The sequence below is a fragment of the Drosophila takahashii genome, chromosome 2L (genome assembly GCF_030179915.1).
Source record: "Drosophila takahashii strain IR98-3 E-12201 chromosome 2L, DtakHiC1v2, whole genome shotgun sequence".
In the NCBI taxonomy this organism is placed as follows: Eukaryota; Metazoa; Arthropoda; class Insecta; order Diptera; family Drosophilidae; genus Drosophila; species Drosophila takahashii.
In genome coordinates, this window is record NC_091678.1 from 7,527,850 (window position 1) to 7,548,892 (window position 21,043).

Consider the following 21,043-nt stretch of genomic DNA (forward strand, 5'->3'; position numbering starts at 1 on the left):
CACTTACTTCGCTTTAACTAACCATCAAACAGACAAACAAACTTACAAACAGAAACCGTAAGTTCGGCAATCCGAAAATCTCCAGAGGACCAGCGATTACTTAGTCATTGATTACCGTGTAAGCAGGCATAGCTGTAAAGTAGGCAAGCAACCACTTACCTAGCTTTTCCTTCTCGGTTGCCAATCAAGGATTAAAATGGCCACATTCTACGCACCCAGACTTTTCCTTACGAGGCAGCTAGTTCGTTTCCGTTCCCACTTCTTGGCCAACTCGCCCAATGCGTCGCTGGACAAGAGCATTCTGCAGAGATACAGCAACCTAGAGACGCCCACCAATCGGGTGCAGGCCACTTACCTATGGATCGACTCCTCCGGCGAGAGAACTCGCTTGAAAGATCGCATTCTGGACAAGGTACCCAGTGGCGTGGAGGATTTGCCGGATTGGCAGTACGCCATGTACAATGTGCTGGATGGTGAGAATACGCTTAAACCACGTCGCATCTACCGGGATCCTTTTAAGCCGGGGAAGAAGGACATGATTGTCCTGTGTGAGACCTACAGTGCTGATGGAAAGCCATCGGCAACGAACAAAAGGGCTGCATTTCAGGAGGCAGTTGACAGGATTGGCGATCACGAGGATCCCTGGTTCGGTATTGAACAGGAGTATTTCTTAATGGATGTTCGAGGACGTCCCTTTGGCTGGCCGGCCAATGGATTTCCGGCTCCCCAAGGACCTTATTACTGCGGCCTGGGAGCCAATCGTGTTTTTGGGAGAGACCTAGTGGAAGCCCATACTTTAGCCTGTTTGTATGCAGGGATCGATTTCTCGGGCAGCAATGCCGAGGTGATGCCCTCGCAGTGGAAATACCAGGTGGGTCCCAGCGGCGGACTGAAGGCCAGCGATGATTTGTGGGTGTCGCGCTACATCCTGCAGCGCATCGCCGAGGAGTACGGCCTGGTGGTGACCTTTGACCCCAAGAACGGAGCACACACGAAGTTCTCCACGAAGGCGATGAGGGAAGAGGGCGGTATTAGAACCATCCAAGAGGCAATAGAGAAGCTGAGCAGGCAGCATGAGCGGCACATCAAGGCCTACGATCCCAAGGAGGGGGAGGACAACTCCATTATCGACAAGTTCTCATGGGGAGTGGCCAACCGAGCGACGAGCGTGAGAGTGCCAAGTAACGTGGCGACGGCAGGCAAAGGATATCTCGAGGATCGGCGGCCCAGGTCCAACTCCGATCCCTACGCCGTTTGTGGAGCTCTCGTCCGCACCTGTCTGCTCAACGAGTAGGCGGTAAATAAGCGATAAATCTATTGTACATAGTATACAGAGAAAAAAGATACAGTCAGAGGATCTACACAGAGAAATAATATAGAGTCACAGAGGCTAAAGTTATGATTCATAACTTATGAATAATTTTATGGAAATTTAAAAACATTCGCTAATAGAAATGGGTCTTAAACTAAGATTTTCTTAAATCAAGAAAAAAATGGTGTTCATTTATATTTAAAAGCATATTTGTCTGTAAGAACTTCTCACGTCACAAAGAAAAATAAATTAAGTTTATTAAATTAAAAAAAAAAATTTTCTATTTAATGGTATTTTTTGTATATTTTCAATCTTATATTCTATAAGGCTTTAAAAAATTATTTTTTTTTTCATGTTGGCCGAACGCGATGAAATATTGCAGACTAAAGACCAACCTTTTCTTGAGATCATTGTAATTGTTTTGATTCTAAATACGACAAAGAAGAAACTAATTTAAATAAAATTATTAAATAAATAAATAATTGAGAAGGAAGTATAAAATCCCTTGAAGTTTTATTTTATTCGAAAACTAAGAAACAGTAAACAAAGGCTACTGCAGTCATTACAAAATGAATGCGAATGCAAAAATTTTCCTGGAATTAGCTGTTTTCACTTTTAGAGGCGATTACTGGTGCCTTTCAATAACAAAACTTAAAAACGGGTATAAATAGAGATCTCTTAGTGAACAAAATATCAGTTCCGAAATCAGAGCTTAAGTTACAACATGATTCCTGAAATATTCTTTAAGTAAGTCATAGTAACCAAAGTAGGAATAAAGTACCTTACTTTTAACATTTTTTTCTCAGTTGCCTAGTGGTTCTCACAGGATGTCTTCTTGGGTTCGGAACTGCTCAAAACGACGATGAGTTTCCTACTGAACCACGCTTATTTCATGTGTTTTACTGGTCGGAACCATTTTATTAATTGTTTCCCAAATAAATTCAATTTATAATTATCTAAAAAATTAAATTCCTTCTTGAGCTTGGTTATATATGTAATATTTACAAATTTATTTATTTATTTCTTGCGATATATGAAAATATCAATGTACAATGTTTATACTCGTAGTTGAATCGTTATCACTTAGCTAGTGTGAGTGGGTCACCAGGTGAAGGTGCGTTCGTCACCAGGTTAAAGTTTGCAAACATAAGTCTGCAGTGGAAATGCAAATATACTTATGGTCTAAATATGGTCGTTCCTTAAATTTTCTGTACAGCTTTGGGATGCGGGATCTGGTTTTGGATTGGTACTACATCTATGGGTTAATGCTAAACATGTGACTCTTAAGTAAGCTCGTTAGGATTAAGCTTAGGCGTTTAAAACTAGTTTAACATCTAGACATAGAAACGATATTAACGGTAACAATGAGCCGGGAATCCTATCCCCCAGGATCCCTAAACGATCTGCACGGCGGGATGGGAATGGGGCGGCTTTTCGATGAGACTGCTCTGGGCCTCCTTGTCCTTCTCCGCATTCCGGCCAAGTGAAGCGTGCTCCGGTTTTAAATAATAATGCGGCGGCGGAGGCTGTGGATTGGATTTCGGATTGACTTGGTGGCCAGATTTCTTCCGGCGTTCGCGGAGGAAGTGCAGCCGCACATAGTTGATGGGTATATCGACGCTATCGGCTCCCACGCCCTCGGCATCGATGAACACCCCGCGCACCAGGATCGAGTTGGAGCACTTGAGGGCAGCGAGGAGCAGGAAAGGAACGAGATGCGTCAGCCAGAAGCTGAGCAACTTGTTATCTGGGGGAGGAAAATAAAATGTAATAAGTTTTAAATTAAAAAAAATGGCGTTAAGACAAAAAGGAATCTCTCAATTTGTAAAATAAAGCAGATTGCAAGCTTACAATTTTAAATCGATATAAAATTGTATCGGTTTGTTTCGGTTTTGTCTGGAAAAACGTAATAATTTAATTTCATCGCTATTTCAAGATAAATTTATTATCAAAAACAAATTTAAGAGTACTTTTTTCTTTATTTTGAGAACATTTCTACTCAAATTTATCATCAAAAACAAATTCGAAAGTAGTTTCGACTTGATTTTAAGAACATTTCTACTCAAATAGCGAATAATAGGTCATCTCTATTTCAAGATAAATTTATCTTCAAAAACAAATTTGAGAGTATTTTCGTCTTGATTTCAAGAACATTTCATCTCGACCGTATAACATTTGGTCATGCCTATTTTTTTCGTTCCAAATTTTCTGAGTATGAAAATAGTTTCTTACCTGGATACAGATACACATCCAGCAGATTCCAAATGCCGCGCCAGGCATTCACAGCCCCAAAGAAAGTCATCAGATAGTAAATGTCGCATATGATCAGCTTGAGGAGTCCACTGATCCTGCGGCAGACGTACCGCATCAGCGGGTGAATAAGGAACGTCACAAACACCGTCAGGTAACCAATGAGCTATGGGGAGAGAGGGGATTTAAATATCTAGTAATTAGATAGTTTTCCAGAGGGTTTCCTTACCAGCGATCCCCAGGCTGACTTGGCTCTATCGGCGGGAAACAGCAGCAGATCAAAGATTCCCCAAACTCCACGCCAGGCGATGACCACCAGACTGCCAATCACAAAGACCGAGAAGAGGGTGTCCAACACATACAGGCCAGGTTGATGAAAACCCTGCAAAAATTCAAGAGTAAAGTTAATTAAAAAGGCCATTTTATACGTAACAATAAACTTAAACGGAATAAATGATCTGATGTACACTTTTTGGTTGATATATTTGAAAATTAAGTAAGGAACAAAGTTTGATAAAGTTTTAAATAGGTTCTTTTATTTTTAAAGTATGAAATCATTTCTTGACTAAAGAAATAAACATTATCTATGATTAATATAATAGAGACAAAAAAGGACTATATAAAAAAATTGAAAATAAAAAATATTTAAAAATGCGTACTTACTTAAAAAATGAAATATTAATAGAATTTTATGTATTATTTATTTTTATTATTATTAATACATTTTAGATTTGGTCCCTAAGTTAAAATTGATCAAATGTCTTCCAATTTTTGTTAAAAAGAAAATAATTATCAAGTTCAACACTTAATTTTGTTGATTTTTGTTTTTAGACTAACAATAAAAGAAAATAACTATGAAATTCAATATTTAATTTTCTTGATAATTTGTCCATTTGTATCCTTTTTTGATTTAATTTGTAATAACAATTTTAATTCAGATAGTACGTTATCCTTGATTTAGTTTTTAACTTACGGGTATTTTGAACATGGTGTCCACCTCGAAGTAGTCGCTCTTGTGGTCCATGGTCACGGTGTAGGGGGCTGCACCCAGGTTCCTCAGCGTCCTGGTGGCCACCAGAAAGATGAGTGCAATGGCGGTCACAATGGAGACGATGATCAACGAATCCACGCTGGTCAGCCAGTCGCAGAGCAGCCAGGCTCCCCGCCACATATTCACGCAGACGATGCCAAAAACAGCCGTATAAAGTCTGGAAACAGCGTAGTAGGTGAGTCGCCTCCGGTCCGGATGAATGTGCTCCTTGAAGAAGTTCTGCGTGACGGTGAAGAAGAAGTGTCCCAGTCCGCCGATCAGAAAGCTGGCCATGGCTGATAAGGGTAAACTGCCGGGGAACAGGTAGACGAACATCAGTTCCCAGGTTCCCCGCCAGTAGGCAATCACACAAGGAGCCACCACGAGGCAGGACATCAGCATGTCCAGCATTTCGAGGAGCAGCTCATGGAGATCCCTTCTCGGCGTTTCCGCCTCCAAACGCTTCTCGCAGGCGGAGGACAGGTGACCATGGTGCGCGGTGCTGGTGGCGATGGTGATGTGCGGATGTGGATGGAGGTGCTGGAGGAGCTGCTGATCTTGGCAATGAGCAGGGACCGCCGAACTGCCCTTGTCCGTGGGCAGCATGACTGGATAGGATTTTTTTCCCTCAAAAGGTTTCTCTTTTTTAATTCCCCCGCTAATTACTAGCAATTATCACTCCGGATACTATTTTTTTTTGAAGGCTGGGGACCTGCTGCTCTCTGCTCTCGTCGGCGGCTCGGATGTTTTTGAAATAGTCAGGTAACTAGATGCATTCCGCAAGCGGTACTCTCCTCGTCGGCAATCACCGCTGCATTGCCGCTGCGGTGATAATAATCTGGCACTGATAATTAAACCGTCTATCTGCGAACCCCTCTCGATCTCTCCAAAGTCTGGCCGCTGTTGCATAATCCGCTCGAGCATTCGCATCCACTGTCACATCCACAAGGAGGTTGCCATTTGCGCCTGTCTGGAATCAAGGGGGGAAAATATATTATAACGTATTAGAAATAAAAAAAAGAACTATCATTAAGCCTGGCTCCTTATCACCTTTTCTGTGCCCCGCGCAAAGACATAAAGAAAAAAGTCCTAATAAGTATTTTATAGTTTCCAGTTTATACACTCATAAAAAAAAATCGAAGAATTTCCTTAAAATCTAGAAAATTCTTTCTTGAATTTTTGCCAAAGGCGACCTCACCTTTGTTTCAAGAAATGGTTTTTTTGAAAGGCACCATTAAAACCAGAAAAAATATTTCTTGTTTTAAGAAATTAAATTTCTTAAAACAAGAAAGGGTTTTTTAGAAAGCCACCATAAAAACAAGAAAAAATATTTCTTAAAACAAGAAAGGCGATTCTTGTTTCAAAGGTGGTTTGTTTCTTGTTTCAAGAAATTAAATTTCTTAAAACAAGAAAGGGTTTTTTAGAAAGGCACCTTTTGAACAAGAAAAATTCTTTCTTGTTTAAATTTCCTTTCAAGAAATTTTATTTCTTGATTTAAGAAATAATATTTCTTGAAGGGAAGTTTTATATTAACACTGAAACCCTAAAAATAAAATGTAACTTGGTTTTTTCTTTTGCATATTTTATTTATTTAAATTTAAAACATTTAACACTGAACATTTAAACAATTTTAAATAACACATTTTTGACTTAAGAAAACATTATTATATCCAAATATGTAGTTGCAGGCATAAAAAATTATTTTCTTCGGCTTTCCTCATCTGGAAAAAAAGAGTTATTGGGATATCAATGATTTGTTTTTAGATAAGAATAGATAGATGTTTTTAGATAATAGATAATAATGTAATGTTAATAATAGCCAAAATACAAACACGTTGGTCAGACGACCGAGAGAGGAGCAAGACAGGTAGAAAATGAAGAAGGAAGGGTTGAAAATCTAATTTCAGAAAGAGCCACATACATACATATATATTTACATACAGTCCTTTGCGCGAAGGGAGACCGAATGTAAGCAGGTCAGATCATGACAATTTTAAGAAGGAGTAGAGAGAAACGTCGCGACGCGTAGGTCAAGCGAGCGAGAGAGAGGAGCAGAATATGAAAGGGTTGAAAATCGGGTTTCAGATCGGGTGAGCCGCGTACATGCATAGATATTTACATGCATACATAAGTATGTCAAACAAATACAACATATTTTTCTTACCTTAGAAGGTTTTAAAACAAAATTACAGCTTCGACAAACAAATTATTTGGCTGTTGCAACTGCAGGTATTTTCACTCTGAAAAATAAATAAAATGCGAGTAATAAGATAAAGTTATTATAGAACTGTACACCCACAAATTTATGTACAAATGTATGTATGTACGTAGCTCTTAGCTAAAAAACAATTCACCTAAATTGGTATACGCTTGTTAAAGAGATTTGAAATGTATCCTTTAATTACATACATACAATTGTACGCCCGCTATACAAAAAATTATATACATATTTACATACCTTTGAATATTCGGAAAAAGGCTTCACCTCTTATCCGCTTGAAAATCACGTCCATCACTCACGAATTTTTTTCACAACTGACGCTCGGGGGATCAGAGAAGTCGGTAGCCGGATAGTAGTCGGGCCGAGTAGGCCCTTCGTCCCACTTCGTTTTTCTTGTCGTTAACATTCGGCAGCCGAAGGAAGTCAATGGCTACTTTCCTATATTCTAGGGTCATTTCATTCATATATTCAAAGGTGATTTTGTCCTAAAATACGTACAAAAATGTTTTGGCTGCGACGGCAAAACAGACATATGAGATTTTCATTTTTCTATTTTTAAGAAAAATTCTTTCTTGAATTTTTTCCATCAAGAAAGGTTTTCTGTATTCAAAGGCCAATTTTCTAATAACAAGAAATTTTTTTTCTATTTTCAAAGGTAGGCCGATTCAATGGCGAGATTTCCAAAATTTAGAAATTAATTTTTATGAGTGTAGACCCAGCAGCTGCTGTGATTGCGGGCTTATCAAAATCCAACTGTTTCCAGTATTCACCGACATCTCAAAGCGGACCTTGGGCTCTGTTCTAGTGTTTTAATATTAATATTGTTATTATTAAGGAAGGTTTGCTATGAAATTCAACAGATAACCCCCAGTATTAGGAAGTCTCTATCACTAATTTAATCTTCTAGTTTCTTGTTAATAAAAGTGATTATATTATTTGAGATAGTATACTTGTCTAATTAGAAAAAGAAAATTTTTGATGATAATTGCTATATTTCTTTTAAAAGAAGAAGATAAATGATCCAAATAATTATTTATTTTTTTAATTTTAAAATTTTCAACAAAATTGTTTGTTTGATTTAAGTGATATCTTATACTCACATCAATATTGTTATACTACTAAGATCATAATTATAAGCTTTATCATTATCTAGTTGCCAAAACTTAAGAAAAGTTTCCCCCGTGACTCATTAGAAAAATATTTGAGCAAGCATTAACATTTTTTTGCTTCAAGGGAATCCTTTATAGTCGCCCAATACTGCTTTATAAGGGGGGCATAAAGTGAGCCCCGCACAACAACAAGATATGAAAAGTCAGCACACTTGTTTGTTTGCCGTCATGTCAGATGTCCCAGATTTTATGGAGATCACCTGAGAGAGCCGGGCTCTTTTACTGATATCTCAACGTCAACGTGACAATTTGTGCGTTGAGTGGCCTCTCCACGCGGCACTTAAGCCGCCCCCTCTCGGACTTATCTCAAGTGACTTAATGGATCCAATTTAGGAGCTTTGATTATAACTGAACCAAAATGACAGCGAAACAAAAAGCGAAAGTGATGCGCTCCACACGACACACAGGGCATCGAAAGTGCCGCGAAAAGTCTTGAACTTGTGCCACTTGAACTTGTCACTTGAAAATGGCCAGGTCAGGGGCAATCAGAAAGGGATTTCTGGTCCATAACTTACAAGCTTAAAATAAATAACATACTTGGGTGATTTCTACATTCGCAAAACTACCTTAATGTTACCTTTGAAAGAGGGTACTTAAATAACCATAAAATTGTAATCTATAAATTATTCATAATAGCAAAAAGGTGCCTGAAAACACTATTTTCTAATAACCGTAAAATTTTAATTTATAAATTATTCAAAATAGAAATAAAGGCGCATGGAAAACATTATTTTCTATCTCACGAATCAACAATTATGACTTTTACTGCATCATTTATACCTTAACTTTTTTTAAATTTATAATATATCCTATAAAATGTTTAGAGTTGGTAAATAATTAAATTTGCTCACTAAAGTTATCTAAAATTATTTTAACTTACATTTTATACACTAAAAATTGTATTTTGCGAAATAAAAACAGTAGAACATTTTTAAAATATTTGAAAATTACATTTTTAAGGAAAGTTTCGAATTAGTGACAAATAAAATTGCAAATACTAAATTAAACTGAAAAAAAAAACAGTTTAATAAATACAAAATAGTCCGAAAAAAAAATCTAAGGCAAAGAAAATTGGAAATGGGTCGAGAACGATTGTTCTTAACTTAAGGAACATTTTTGTCCCAATTAAAGAACTATTGTTCTTATTTTAAGTACAAGATGTAGGAGTAAAACGTGGTTCAACAGAGAATTTTGTTCCTAAAATTGGGACTAGGGTTTTTCCCTCAGTATACAATCCCAGTCGTGTGTGTGGTTCTTCTTTGTACTTTTTTTTCTAAATTAAAATTCTGTATAATGAATTCTGCGCCGATTCCATTTATAGTCTTTTTCGTCTCCGACAATTAGTGACTAATTAGTGGAAGCCTCTGGCTCTCTGGCCCCTTGGAATTAGTGCAGGATGTTTGTGATTTTCGTATTTTTTTTGCTAGCTGTCCGTCTGCGGCGGCAACGCGGCGTATGCGCGATAATTAAACACACGACTTGCATTTGTGGGGCCTCTGGCGAAGGTCCGAAAAGCGGGGATTTCGTCGTCGGTTTCACTAAGGTTACCAGTGCTACTGCAATACTACTACTGCCACTGCTGTTTGGGTCAAGCGCATTCGCATTAAAAATCTGCTGGCTAAATAGACGACCCACTGCGAGGCTCATTGAGCTCAGCAAGACTTCCTCGTTTCGGGGGATTCAGAGATGGATGATGGATGATTCTAAATTGAGATCAGGGAGAGGGAGGGATCAGCATTGGGTTTTTCAAGTTCAAACTCCCCAAGTGGGCCAAGTGACGTTCCGTTTCGTTCCGTTCCAATGCGATGCAAATGCACATTGTACTCCAATTATGTCGGCTAATTGACAAAGAACGGGTGACAATTCAAATGCCAAATTGGACGATTCTCAATTTTCGCAAGGTTCTTGATAAGTCCCAGCCCCCGAGTTACGACTTGACTGTCAGCTAATTAGGTTTGCCAACACCAACGAGCTGCAAATATTATCTGTTTCTGGGGGAGATAGATAAACATATGGATAAGGCCCCGTCAAACACTAACGTCCCGCCTTTTATTTGGATATTGTTAAATGTTTATGATCCTAATTTGCCTTTGACTGATTCGAAAGCGTTTTCAGGTGCGATAATGGCCAGAGTACATCTCTTTACACTTCGCCTTTTGTTCAATATTTGTTCGTCTTATTATCAGCTCCTAAGTGCTCTTTTTTTTGCTGGCATTCTAAAGTTGAATAATCGCAGCTCAGCGATCCAATTTATAAGTTTGAGGGGCACACAATCACCTGGAGGATGGGCAAACATTTTCTGGATGGATATTTTAGCGCCTTTTTTGTAACACTTTAAATGCAAAAGGGCGATTTTTGTTACTACTGTAAACTCGAGTCTGTGATTACTAAATTCGGTGGAAATGAAAAACCAAAACACATTTTTAATTAACAGTCGTAAATCATTTGGTTTTTGTAAAGAAAAAGGAAATGTAATATGTGACAACTCTGCGTATGAGCGATATTTTGTAATGGTATAATTAATTATAACAATTATAATTGCGAATAAATATTTGCATTTGATATCCATTAAAATGCATCGCAAATTTAATATTTGCAGAAAATATTCATTGTTTTTTAATCATTCCGGTTAGATAAGATAATCAAATCAAATAAACTTTGTCACTAAGGTAAAATCAACTAGAGCCCTCAACTTCGTTTCGTATGTTTTAAACGAACCTTTGAAACTTCTTTAATTTTAAGTTTCTCTCGGTTTTTATTAAAAAACCTGAATATTTCGAAATTACTTCGATTAGATATGACAATCAAATCGAGTGGACTCACTTTATAATCGTTATCCCTTATCAGTTATCGATTTACAAATATTACAAAATTATATATTTTGAGCAAGCGGAAAATGCGTGCAGAGCGATAAACAAATAACAAACGCGACCACAAAAACACACACACGCACACTCTGGAAAAAAGCACACCAACACACTAACAGCAGCGATGGACTGTAATAAATTTATGCAAAAACAAGAACATGGGATTACCGTTTAAAATTAGCAGAGCTTGCTGTTGCTGATTTTATATTATTTTTTTTTCTGCTGCGGGGTGCGTGAGTCGCGAGTGCGAAAGGGAGGGATGCAGCAGTTACTCTGGGGTTTTATTTTGTTTTACTTTTTACAATAAAAAACGCACGCATATGACCGGAAATGATCAGGTTTTATTGAATTGCTTCGATAAATTCTTAGCTTCGGCTTCGATTTGTTTTCGATTTCGTTCGATTTACGGCAAAGAGCGACCGTGTGTTAGACCGTTAGACGTTGGCCGTAGATGTTTGATGCTCGAATGCGCGTACGCGACTTCTGGCGCTACTATATATATGCCTTTACCCGTAGAAATTGGCTAAGCTCGCCCGCACACTCACACACAAAATCCACACAACTACTGGCACAGTTTGCAATCTAGTTTATTTGTACGGTTGTTTGAACTCGGCGGACTGATCGTTCTGATCGCTCGTCAGTCGCCGGTGACCGCGGCTACTAAACTGGACAACTGTGGTTCCGGGGGATCCGAAACTGCGTCTGATTTGGGTCTCCGTCGCGGACTGAGTGCCCGAAAAGCCCCCAGCTGCAAAAATCGCCACAGCTTTGGATTAATCCCCCTTTTATCGAGTCGAAATCCGAGCTTGAGCAGGTTTACCGATAGCAAATTCGGATTTTGCAACTATTAAATTTTAATGTTCCAGAGAAAAATTAAATAAATATATTGAAAAATTCTATTAATTGTAAAACTATTATAAACATTTCTTCTATTTATATTTGGGTTTGGAAATATTTTGAAAATGCCATCAAAGAGCTTTCCTTTTCCAGAAGCTTTCTTTACAGAATATGGCAGCACTCTGGATTACGATCATCTCTTCTAAATACAGCAAAACCTTATTAATAATAATAATATAACAATAGATATTAAAAAACATCTAAAAAAAAATATAGAACCCATTAAAAAATATTATTGTCATTCCTCTGTAACTCATACCTACAATGTACTTTAAATTTATGTTTTTTAATACTTGATCGTGTTTGCTTGGTATCTGTTTTTTTTGCTTAATTATGAATCAATTAATAAATGATACGTATATTAAAAAACTATTACAGACCGATCAGCAGTGTTTGAATTACAATTTATTACAGGTGGCGGTAATACGTCACGAATTAGCATGAAATCGAATTAGATTATAAAGTGTGAGATTTAGTTTAGAGAGGCGAAAAAGTCGGTGAAAATAATTTGCGCATTACTATTGGGGAAATCTCATGAAAATGCCCCAAAGCTCCATTTTTATTGGTTTTTAATTATCACCAGACGTCGCGTAACAGAATTTTTGAAATAATTCGCACTTAATAAACTCATAAAAACGATGCAAGTGCATCGAGTGCAAATCTATAAATATTCAATTACGCCTGGGAACTGGAAAACTGATTAGCACAGTTATACCTACTTTCCCTTTGGAATCGCATTGCTTTAATTTATGCGTGAATAATTTTAGATAACAAAATTAAGTATTGAGATTGTGCAAAGAAAAATAAATTCAATTAAGCTTCTGTTTGACAGGTGAAGATTTATAACGCAATTGAAATGAAATTCCCATAATTTCTGCGCATAAAATATACTAGTGCAACCCATGACTGGGATTTGTGATTAGATTACCTTTCTAAAATCATCATCCTTAGGAGTTCTTAACTCATAAACCTTTGGCAGTCGGTCGTGATTTCCTTTGTCTCATTCTCAACACTCGTCATAGAAATTAAAAGATAATGGCTAATTTAATGGCACTCGTGTTTTCCACTAGCCCATTGGCGAAAATCTTAATGCTTATTTATGGTTTAACCTTGAAATCGGTTGATTTGGATTGTTTTGCCCAAATAAACTCAAGTACTAGTCTGGGCCTGTATCTCTGAACCTATGTTTTTGTCTTTATCAATCCAAAAAGTTTGAAGGAAGTCATAAAATATGATTTGGAATTTTTTTTGACTGTCTTTAAGTTTATCTTTAAATTATGAAAATCTATTATTTGTTTTGGTAATTATAAAGATTTATTTACGAACTTTTTTAAGGAGTGTTGTCTTATTGTTAATTTTTTTTAGTCTCACTGCTTTAAATATTTGTTTTAAATAAAGTAGTAATTTTTTTATTTTATTAAAAATGTATTTAATTATACATTGAAAATATCTTAATATTGTTTAATGTCTTTATGTTTTTCTTAGCACTTTACGAAAACCAATATTGCAAGAAATCAAGAGATTGCTTAATTTCTCCTTAATCTTACCAAAATTTCAGATAGCACTATCAAAATTTCGAAGAAATAAATTGGGAAACTACTGGAGCCCACTGATACGTATTTAAAGCCGGTCACAACATTACTAACCTAAGACAAAGTAAACTAGATCCGATTCGCAGATCTCAGAGATATTCCAATGCCAACAGACCCGTGTTTTTTTCGGTCAGACTTATGTATGCAAATCATACAAAAAATCACCGAGTCACCTAGTCACTATTCAACTGGATTATTTATTAATTTTATTAATTAGCCCAAGCTATATCAAATATTTACATACGTCTCCTCCGAATCGAGCGCTTGATGATCACAAACTGAAGCGTTGCCAAATATTTTGAGCGCCCGAAATTGGAGGGGCGATTCGTTATCGCCACCGAAATGATAAGAAACCGAGAGGAAGGTATAAATACGAGTCCATTCCACTCCCTTAGGCTGTTTGACTGGCCTATTCCACTTCGGCGGCGATTAGAATTTAATGTAAATGTCTCCGCAACTGGATTCTATGTGTATTTTTCCGCAATATTACGATTCCCGTTCTGAGCCATAATGTCAGATGACTAAAGCTGCTGCTATCAGAGCGTTGCGAAAACACAGACATAAAGGTCCAATCAGTTGCCGGGTCATAAAGATCGAGCAATGCTATCGGGGGATTCGCGGCTAAAATCGCTGGCAAGTCGCAGCCGTTTCTCAAAACGCACAATTTGTTTGTGGAATAAAATTAAAACTTTGACTTGGAAATCAAGAACTCAATAAAAACATTATTTTCCATATTAACTTGTTTTATTTTCTTAAAATGAAAACCTTTCCCAGGTTGTTGTATTGTTTTTTAGAAAACATTTTTTTGTAAATATTTAAAAAAATTGTCAATTATTAAAAATTTAATAGAAGTAAAAAACAAATTGATAAAATCTGTACTAATTTTTTAATTGGCGTGAACATCCTCTCAATGTTTAAGATGATACGGTAATTTTAATCGTACAGTCTCATTAAAGGTTATTGTGCTTGAAAATTCTGCTGTTGCTCAAAATTTCAACAAATATGCACTGAACAAATATTTTTTTAAGCGTAAATTGACGATCATTTTAATCATGTATGTTTACCCACGGAATTCATTTTACAGTACAACATTTATCAATTTATAGCTGAAATAATTTTTGTGACGTCTTCAAGCGATTTCCTTTGAAATTATAAATTAATTTAGAAATTGCGCACCACATGTAAACGTACAGTACCCACCAAGACGCCTCGATGTGCTAAGCATATGCATTTTGATTTCAGCTTTAAGATTTGGTTTTCTCGAAAAACGAGCAACGAGCAAAGTTGGGGTTTTATTTTAATTTTTGAAAAACTAACTGGAAGCAACATTTTTGGTTTAAATACATTTTTTAAAGTTAATACTTAAACTTAACTAATTTAAAGACAACTAATAAAAAAGTAATGTAAAATTCAAATGAGCTTTTCAATTGCATACTTTTGGGGAGGTGAAAAAAAAAATAAACTGCAATGATTACAAAATGCGAATGCAAATCAATTCTCGGAATAAAATTAAATAGCTGCTTAATGTCAGAAGGGGTATAAGTTTAAATTTATAGACGACACAATTAGCCAGGTCCCAAAATAAGGAAAATGCAGAATTTATGCTCAAAATAACGTATTTATTTATTAAACACCAAATCTTTTTGGGTAAGTTATACTTCATCCCAATTGAGACTTAAGATGCTGTAGCACGTTTGATTCCCTCAGAGGCAAGTTCCACGCCCAGCTGGACAATGAGAATCTTCAGCAGAGGCGCCCAGAAACCTCCTTGTGCAGGGACACCATCCACTTCAACAGCATGAGACTTTTCCTCCTTATACCGCCTAAAGATATCCTGGGCACGTTCACTAAGGGGATTTGGCAATAGGAGGACAGAGGAGTATTTGTCATAGAACTTGGCTAAATCATCGACATTTCTATATCTAGTGGCTTCATCCACCGAAGAATCGCCATACACCTGAAGTAAGCGTTGTTGCTCAGTAGTGAACTCATCCTCGACTTCGGCATTTCCTCCTCCAAGAAGACATCCTGTGAGAACCACTGGGAACTGGGAAAAAATATTATAGCTTAGGTTATTTTTACAAAAAGGGATTACAATGACTTACCTGAAGAAAATCAAAGGATTCATCTTGTAGCTTAAGCTTCTGATTTCGAAACTGATATTAGATTAACTGTGGGATCTCTATTTATACCCCTTTTGACATTATGTAGCTCAATCTAAAATGTGAATTCATCTTATTGATTTTATACCAAGAATTGATATGCATTCGCATTCACTTTGTAATCATTGCAGTTAGCCACAGAAAAGCCTGATAAGTTATTGCTACGTAGTTTTCGAAGAACGCTTAATCGTATATTTAGGTTCCAAGGGATTATATTTAGTCAGCATTGTGTTATTTCTGTAAGTTTAAAAACGTTTACTAATGCATTTCAGTTTTACAGCTTTAACTATATAATAAAAGGGTATATAAAAGGGTATACAAATACAATACCAAGTGTTTTTGTATAAAATCTAACTTTAATGTTATATTAAAAATCTTAGAATTATAAGACTAAGCTCTGGCGACCTTAAGTTCTTCAGGACACTTCTGCTTAAAAGCCTCAACCAGTTTGAACTTCTGGATCTTGCCAGAGGTTGTCTTAGGGAACGCATCCAAGGTGATCACATATCGGGGAACCTTAAAGTGGGCCAGCTTGCCCTTGCTGTACTCCTTCAAGGTCGCAGCGGTGAAGGAGGCGGGGTCAACGCCCTCCTCAAGGCGAACAAAGGCGCAGACCTCCTCGCCCAGTCGCTCGTCGGGCACGCCAATCACCTGGGAAATTTAAATATATATTGTAAATAAATATTAATAAATAATTTCCATATAGCCAACTCACATGGGCCTCAATGACCTGCGGATGGGCATTTAAAAAGTCTTCAATCTCTTTGGGGAAAATGTTCTCCCCACCACGGATGAGCATCTCCTTGAGGCGACCCACAATCCTGCCGTAGCCATTCGCCTCCAGGATGAACTGATCTCCGGTCCGCAGCCACATGTCCTTGCCGATGGTCTCCTTGGTCTTCTCCTCATCGCCATGGTAGCCCAACATGGTGACATACCCACGAACACACAACTCCCCGGGTTGGCCGAAGGGCACGCATCTACCCTCGGGATCCACCACCTTGGCCTCAATGTGATCCGTCAGATGACCCACTGAATCGAGGACTACGTCGCTGCTATCGCCGGGTAGAGATTGGAAGATCACCGCTGTGGTCTCCGTCAAACCATAGACACTGTGAACCGCTTCCACCCCAAGGATATTCCTGATATCCTTGATGAGCTGTGGCGCCACAATAGCCCCACCGGTGATGGCCTTCTTGATCTTGCCCAGCGGCACCTGCAGTTTCTTCTGCGTGTTGACCAAATCCACATACATGGTGGGTGTGCCATGTATAACCGAACACTTTTCTTTGACAATGGCTTGCAGGGAATCCTTGGGACTGAAACCGGGGGCGGGTAGGATCATAGTAGCTCCCTTGGATAGCGCTGCCATAATTGTAATGATCACTCCGTAGGCATGAAACAGGGGCACCTGTACACAGATCCTCTCGCCCTCCAGCTGATTACGATTTCCCACATGGATGCCATTGTTCACGAAATTGTTATGAGAGAGTACAGCTGCCTTGGGATTTCCCGTAGTTCCCGAGGTAAATTGAATATTACAAGGGGATTCGGGTAGTATGTTATTTTGGATTTGAGAAACCTCTTCACGTTCCGTTGGGTTTGCCAGGTCTAGTAACTCATCGAATCTCAAAGCACCCTTCAAACCATCATTACTATCGATTATCACGGATTTCAGGTGGGGGAACTTCTCACTTCTGATCTTGCCAGGCTGCGCATCCGAGATTTCCGGACAGATATCCCTCAAAATCTCATAGTAATTCTGAGTCTTGAAGGTTTCCGGTGCAATGATGGCCTTGACATTGACCTTGTTCAGGCAATAGGCCACCTCGGGGCCCTGGAAGGCGGGATTAATACCCACCGAGGTGAGTCCCGCTCGAGCTGCTCCCATCATGCCCAGATACCAGTGCATATAGTTGGGCGCCCACAAACCGATGGCATCTCCCGGCTGCAGTCCCAACTTTCGGAATCCCGCCGCCAAGGCATCCGCTTCCTTCAGTAAATTTTGGAAGGTATACCTCTTGCCCTCGTGACACGAGACAATGGCCTCCACATTACCATAGTTCGAGGCCGTCAGCTCCAACTGCTGTCCCACGGTTCGATAGACCAGCGGATCCTTACCCACATGGTGTTTGTGGCTGATCAGGATGGGCATCGAGGTGGAGATGCTGGAAATAATGGTATGAGAAAGTTTTAAGATTAAATAAATCAATTTTACTAAAGTTATATCTTTCAATCCTAGTTATTTCTAAAATTTTTATATTAATTATTCATAATGTACAGAACTATACAATTTAGATAAACGAATTTTAAGGTAGTTATTTTTAAAATATATAAATTTTTATCTTAAGGGTTCCTAATGTTATTCCATAATTTTTAGAATATTACAGAAAACTACATTTTTTTAAACAATTAATTTACATTTCAAAGTAAAATGGTTATTAAATAAAAAAAGTATTCATTGGTTTTTTGATATTTTTATTCAGGTTTTAAAAATTGATTTATTTTAATTTAAAAATGGATGTTGCCTTAATACCATTTAATTTAAAATTTTACCTACTTTTTTTATAACATTTGACATTATATTTATTTTTTATATCTACGTGTAGAAAATATAATTTCATCATAAGCGGTTTGTGCTTTTGCTGAGCATTAAACATTTTTTTGGGTAGTGTGAAAGCTGTTATTTAGAGAAAAAGCTTGAGAGTGTAAATACACACATTTGTACGCACATTTGTAATACATATATTTGTTATCACTTAATAGTTTGGCTAAGTGATTAGTGCTACCGAATTGTAAGCGAGATTTAATATCTCAATAGAAAAAGCCACAAAAAGGGGGCATGACAAAAGGCGTTATAATCAGTGGCATGAATTAAACGGTTATTCTATAGATATATACTTACAATATATTATCGGTACTATTTACTTGTAATTGTAAACACTTTTTATTTGTGTTGACGGTTTTGCTCATACAGAGATCGTATAAAGCAGCACTTGACTTTGGTGGTCGCCATAAATTATCAAGCGAGTGGAAAATTCTGCTGACGATTTGCTTATCTTTTGAAATTCATCTAAATTAAAACTCGATAATTAAAAAGACCTGTTGGCCGTCTATATTTGGACACCTTTCCATAGACACGCCCCTTTCTTGATTCTGGGTGAAGTTAACCACCTACTTAGGCTAATTAAATTAACTCTGATTTCCTGTGGGCAACTGTACCATACCATCTACATCTGGAGTCTAAAATATTACGCAACGTGGCAGAAGGGGGATAAGGGGGACTATTTAGCACACCCCATCACCAAAACTGCGCAATTAGACGAAGGAAAGTTTCTGGCCAGCTTCTTCTTTTTTGATAGGAGATATTATCAAAACTGACCTTGACTTTAACTATAAGGATAAATGATCCTTGAAGGTCTACCCACCTGCGCATCGAGTTGAACACACATTTTTGCCTCAGCAAATATCTGGAGATGATCTGCAGTTTGCTGTTCATCTTGCCGATTATCACAGTTGTTTAATTTTATTTTAATGAATTTTTAGATACTATAATTTCATAATATGCACTGGTACACTTTTTAATTTTAAAACGATTAAATATTTCCTGGTTTTTATGTTCTAGGAATATTAAGCAGAACGTCCGCAGCCCGTCAGGTTCCAAAACAAACTGAGTGGAGGTCTTCTAATCGCCATACGCTCGTCGTAGTACCGCTGCCTCTCCCGACGCTTTCTGGGTTTTTTTTAAACTTTATTATTTTTCTCTTTATAGCCCGACAATGGATTTGCCGGCGTTTGTTTTGTTTTCTGTTTGATCGCTTTTATTTTGCTTGCTTTTTGCTATTTGCTTTGGCAGCACGTGTGCCTGTGAGTTATCATTGTGTTTTCTATGGGGCAGCAGCTTTTAAAAGTCAGAGTCGCAGAAAAAGGGGAGCTATATTTTTAAAAGCTTTATATTACGTTGAAATAAATATTTGTTTCAAATATTTTGATATATTTGAAAGAATGCGTACTATTAAAATCAAACTGATTTGAAGGCGATCAGAAAGAACTGATCTCATTTCCTAAAAAATATTTTTAAACTGATTCCTCTATTCAAATTTAACTTTAGGGGGGTAACATAAAAAAAACAAGAGAGAACGTTATAGTCGGGTGCCCCGACTATCAGATACCCGTTACTCAGGTAAAGGGAGTGCGAGGGAGATGGAGATATAGATTAAAAACTTTGATCACGCATAACTTTTTAACGAATGGTCCGATTTGAAAAATTTCTTCTACATTTCGATAGGTGTTGATAAACACAATAAAACTGCATTTTTACTTTTCCAAAATATTAAAGTTTTTAAAATCGTATATTTGCGATTGTGGGCGTTAGAGGGGGCGTGGAACCATTTTGAAATAAACTTGCGCTGCGTAGGAACTCCTAAAATCTGCATGCAAAATGCCAATCTTCTAGCTTTTATAGTTTCCGAGATCTCAGCGTTCATACAGACAGACAGACGGACAGATAGACGGACAGACGGACATGGCTAGATCGACTCGGCTAGTGATCCTGATCAAGAATATATATACTTTATGGGGTCGGAAACGCTTCCTTCTCCCTGTTACATACTTTTGCACGAATACAATGTACCCTTTTACTCTACGAGTAACGGGTATAAATATCTTATCTCATCTTCTCTTTTTTTTCTCTTGTGTATGGGATATTTGAGGATTAAGGGTGCATTTTGAGTATCACCCTTTTCAAGTAGAATCATGCTAGGATTTAAAGCTATGAACTTATTTATTTTAGACTATACAACTGAATATTTATTTTCAGATTTTTCAGTGAACACTTTTTACACACCTAGGATTTTGTTGTGGGGGTGATATCAGAACATTTTTTTTTCACACTTTTTGAATACCAAAATTCGTCTTATTTTTCACCCGATTGGGGGGTGATATATACCTCATATCACCCCCCCTGGATCTGCGCTTGTATGTATTAATTCCCCTTAAAAGTAAATGAACTACACCCCAGTTTATGTTTGAAGCTTTTTCGATGTGGCGTGATGCGTAGCTTTTTGATCTTCGAAATGTATTTGTTCTCTCGTTTATCAGGTCATTATGTGCTTGTTAAACTTGAAGTCCAAGTTTGAGCGATTAGAACAAACAACTATGTATAATGAATGACTGCATAATTTAAGTAATAACATACGGGGGTATCTCCTAAACATTGAATAAGTGTTTGATGGTTCAGCTTATCTAGTTAACTTATTTGTATATTTTTCTTTTTACTATCTTAGTGCTAAACTTGATAAATCTATATCAACTGTTAACACTCAACTTCCATAGTAAAATAAAAAGAAAAAGTATATTATAATCATGAGATTTCATTTTTTTTATCAGATTGTAAGAAGCAAATTCAAGCAGTTTTAGTTCTCCAACCTTTTTTAAACTTCTCTATTTAGATAAGATAAGCTTAAATGGTTGGTTCTTGAATCATTTAGCACGGCATCCCTGATAAGTAAGCAGACATAATTCGCGTGGCTTGATATTTTTAC

The 21,043-nt window shown here is 37.3% G+C and overlaps 4 protein-coding genes across 8 annotated transcripts; 1 reads left to right on the forward strand and 3 right to left on the reverse strand.

Annotated features, from left to right (window-relative positions):
* Nucleotides 1-77: 77 nt before the first annotated feature.
* LOC108063794 (glutamine synthetase 1, mitochondrial-like) lies at nt 78-1,335 on the forward strand. Its single transcript, XM_017151005.3, has one exon. The coding sequence runs from the start codon at nt 197-199 to the stop codon at nt 1,292-1,294; it is 1,098 nt and encodes a 365-aa protein (XP_017006494.2). The 5' UTR covers nt 78-196; the 3' UTR covers nt 1,295-1,335.
* A 959-nt stretch (nt 1,336-2,294) lies between these two features.
* On the reverse strand, nt 2,295-13,693 carry fusl (transmembrane protein fuseless). 5 transcript variants are annotated; one of them, XM_017151172.3, is made up of 5 exons: nt 13,583-13,693; nt 4,536-5,558; nt 3,792-3,944; nt 3,545-3,728; nt 2,295-3,059 (listed from the first exon to the last, which is right to left on the reverse strand). In XM_017151172.3, the coding sequence occupies exons 2-5, from the start codon at nt 5,196-5,198 to the stop codon at nt 2,707-2,709; spliced, it is 1,353 nt and encodes a 450-aa protein (XP_017006661.2). In that variant the 5' UTR covers nt 5,199-5,558; nt 13,583-13,693; the 3' UTR covers nt 2,295-2,706. The 5 variants fall into 5 exon arrangements, with proteins under 5 accessions (XP_017006661.2, XP_017006660.2, XP_017006659.2 ...); XM_017151171.3 differs by having other exon boundaries at nt 4,536-5,562; nt 13,583-13,653; XM_017151170.2 differs by lacking the exon at nt 13,583-13,693 and adding an exon at nt 11,018-11,271.
* A 1,320-nt stretch (nt 13,694-15,013) lies between these two features.
* Nucleotides 15,014-15,542, reverse strand: LOC108063803 (protein Turandot M-like). The gene is made up of 2 exons (XM_044394840.1): nt 15,531-15,542; nt 15,014-15,385 (listed from the first exon to the last, which is right to left on the reverse strand). The coding sequence occupies exons 1-2, from the start codon at nt 15,540-15,542 to the stop codon at nt 15,014-15,016; spliced, it is 384 nt and encodes a 127-aa protein (XP_044250775.1).
* Nucleotides 15,543-15,836: 294 nt separating this feature from the next.
* Nucleotides 15,837-19,177, reverse strand: Acsf2 (Acyl-CoA synthetase family member 2). The gene is made up of 3 exons (XM_017151207.3): nt 18,929-19,177; nt 16,216-17,668; nt 15,837-16,151 (listed from the first exon to the last, which is right to left on the reverse strand). Exons 1-3 carry the CDS (start codon nt 18,997-18,999, stop codon nt 15,891-15,893), a joined length of 1,785 nt encoding a protein of 594 aa, XP_017006696.2. The 5' UTR covers nt 19,000-19,177; the 3' UTR covers nt 15,837-15,890.
* Between the last annotated feature and the right edge of the window lie 1,866 nt (nt 19,178-21,043).

What these genes read in the sequence shown, in the direction of transcription:
- LOC108063794 (XM_017151005.3), top strand. Translation starts at nt 197, where the DNA reads ATGGCCACATTCTACGCACCCAGACTTTTCCTTACGAGGCAGCTAGTT.
- fusl (XM_017151172.3), bottom strand. Translation starts at nt 5,198, where the DNA reads ATGCTGCCCACGGACAAGGGCAGTTCGGCGGTCCCTGCTCATTGCCAA. An exon ending in ACACCATGTTCAAAATACCC is followed by an intron (nt 3,945 to 4,535) that starts GTAAGTTAAAAA and finishes GAATTTTTGCAG; the next exon opens with GGTTTTCATCAACCTGGCCT. An exon ending in GGATGTGTATCTGTATCCAG is followed by an intron (nt 3,060 to 3,544) that starts GTAAGAAACTAT and finishes TTCCTCCCCCAG; the next exon opens with ATAACAAGTTGCTCAGCTTC.
- Acsf2 (XM_017151207.3), bottom strand. Translation starts at nt 18,999, where the DNA reads ATGAACAGCAAACTGCAGATCATCTCCAGATATTTGCTGAGGCAAAAA. An exon ending in GTGTTCAACTCGATGCGCAG is followed by an intron (nt 17,669 to 18,928) that starts GTGGGTAGACCT and finishes CATTATTTCCAG; the next exon opens with CATCTCCACCTCGATGCCCA. An exon ending in CGCAGGTCATTGAGGCCCAT is followed by an intron (nt 16,152 to 16,215) that starts GTGAGTTGGCTA and finishes TAAATTTCCCAG; the next exon opens with GTGATTGGCGTGCCCGACGA.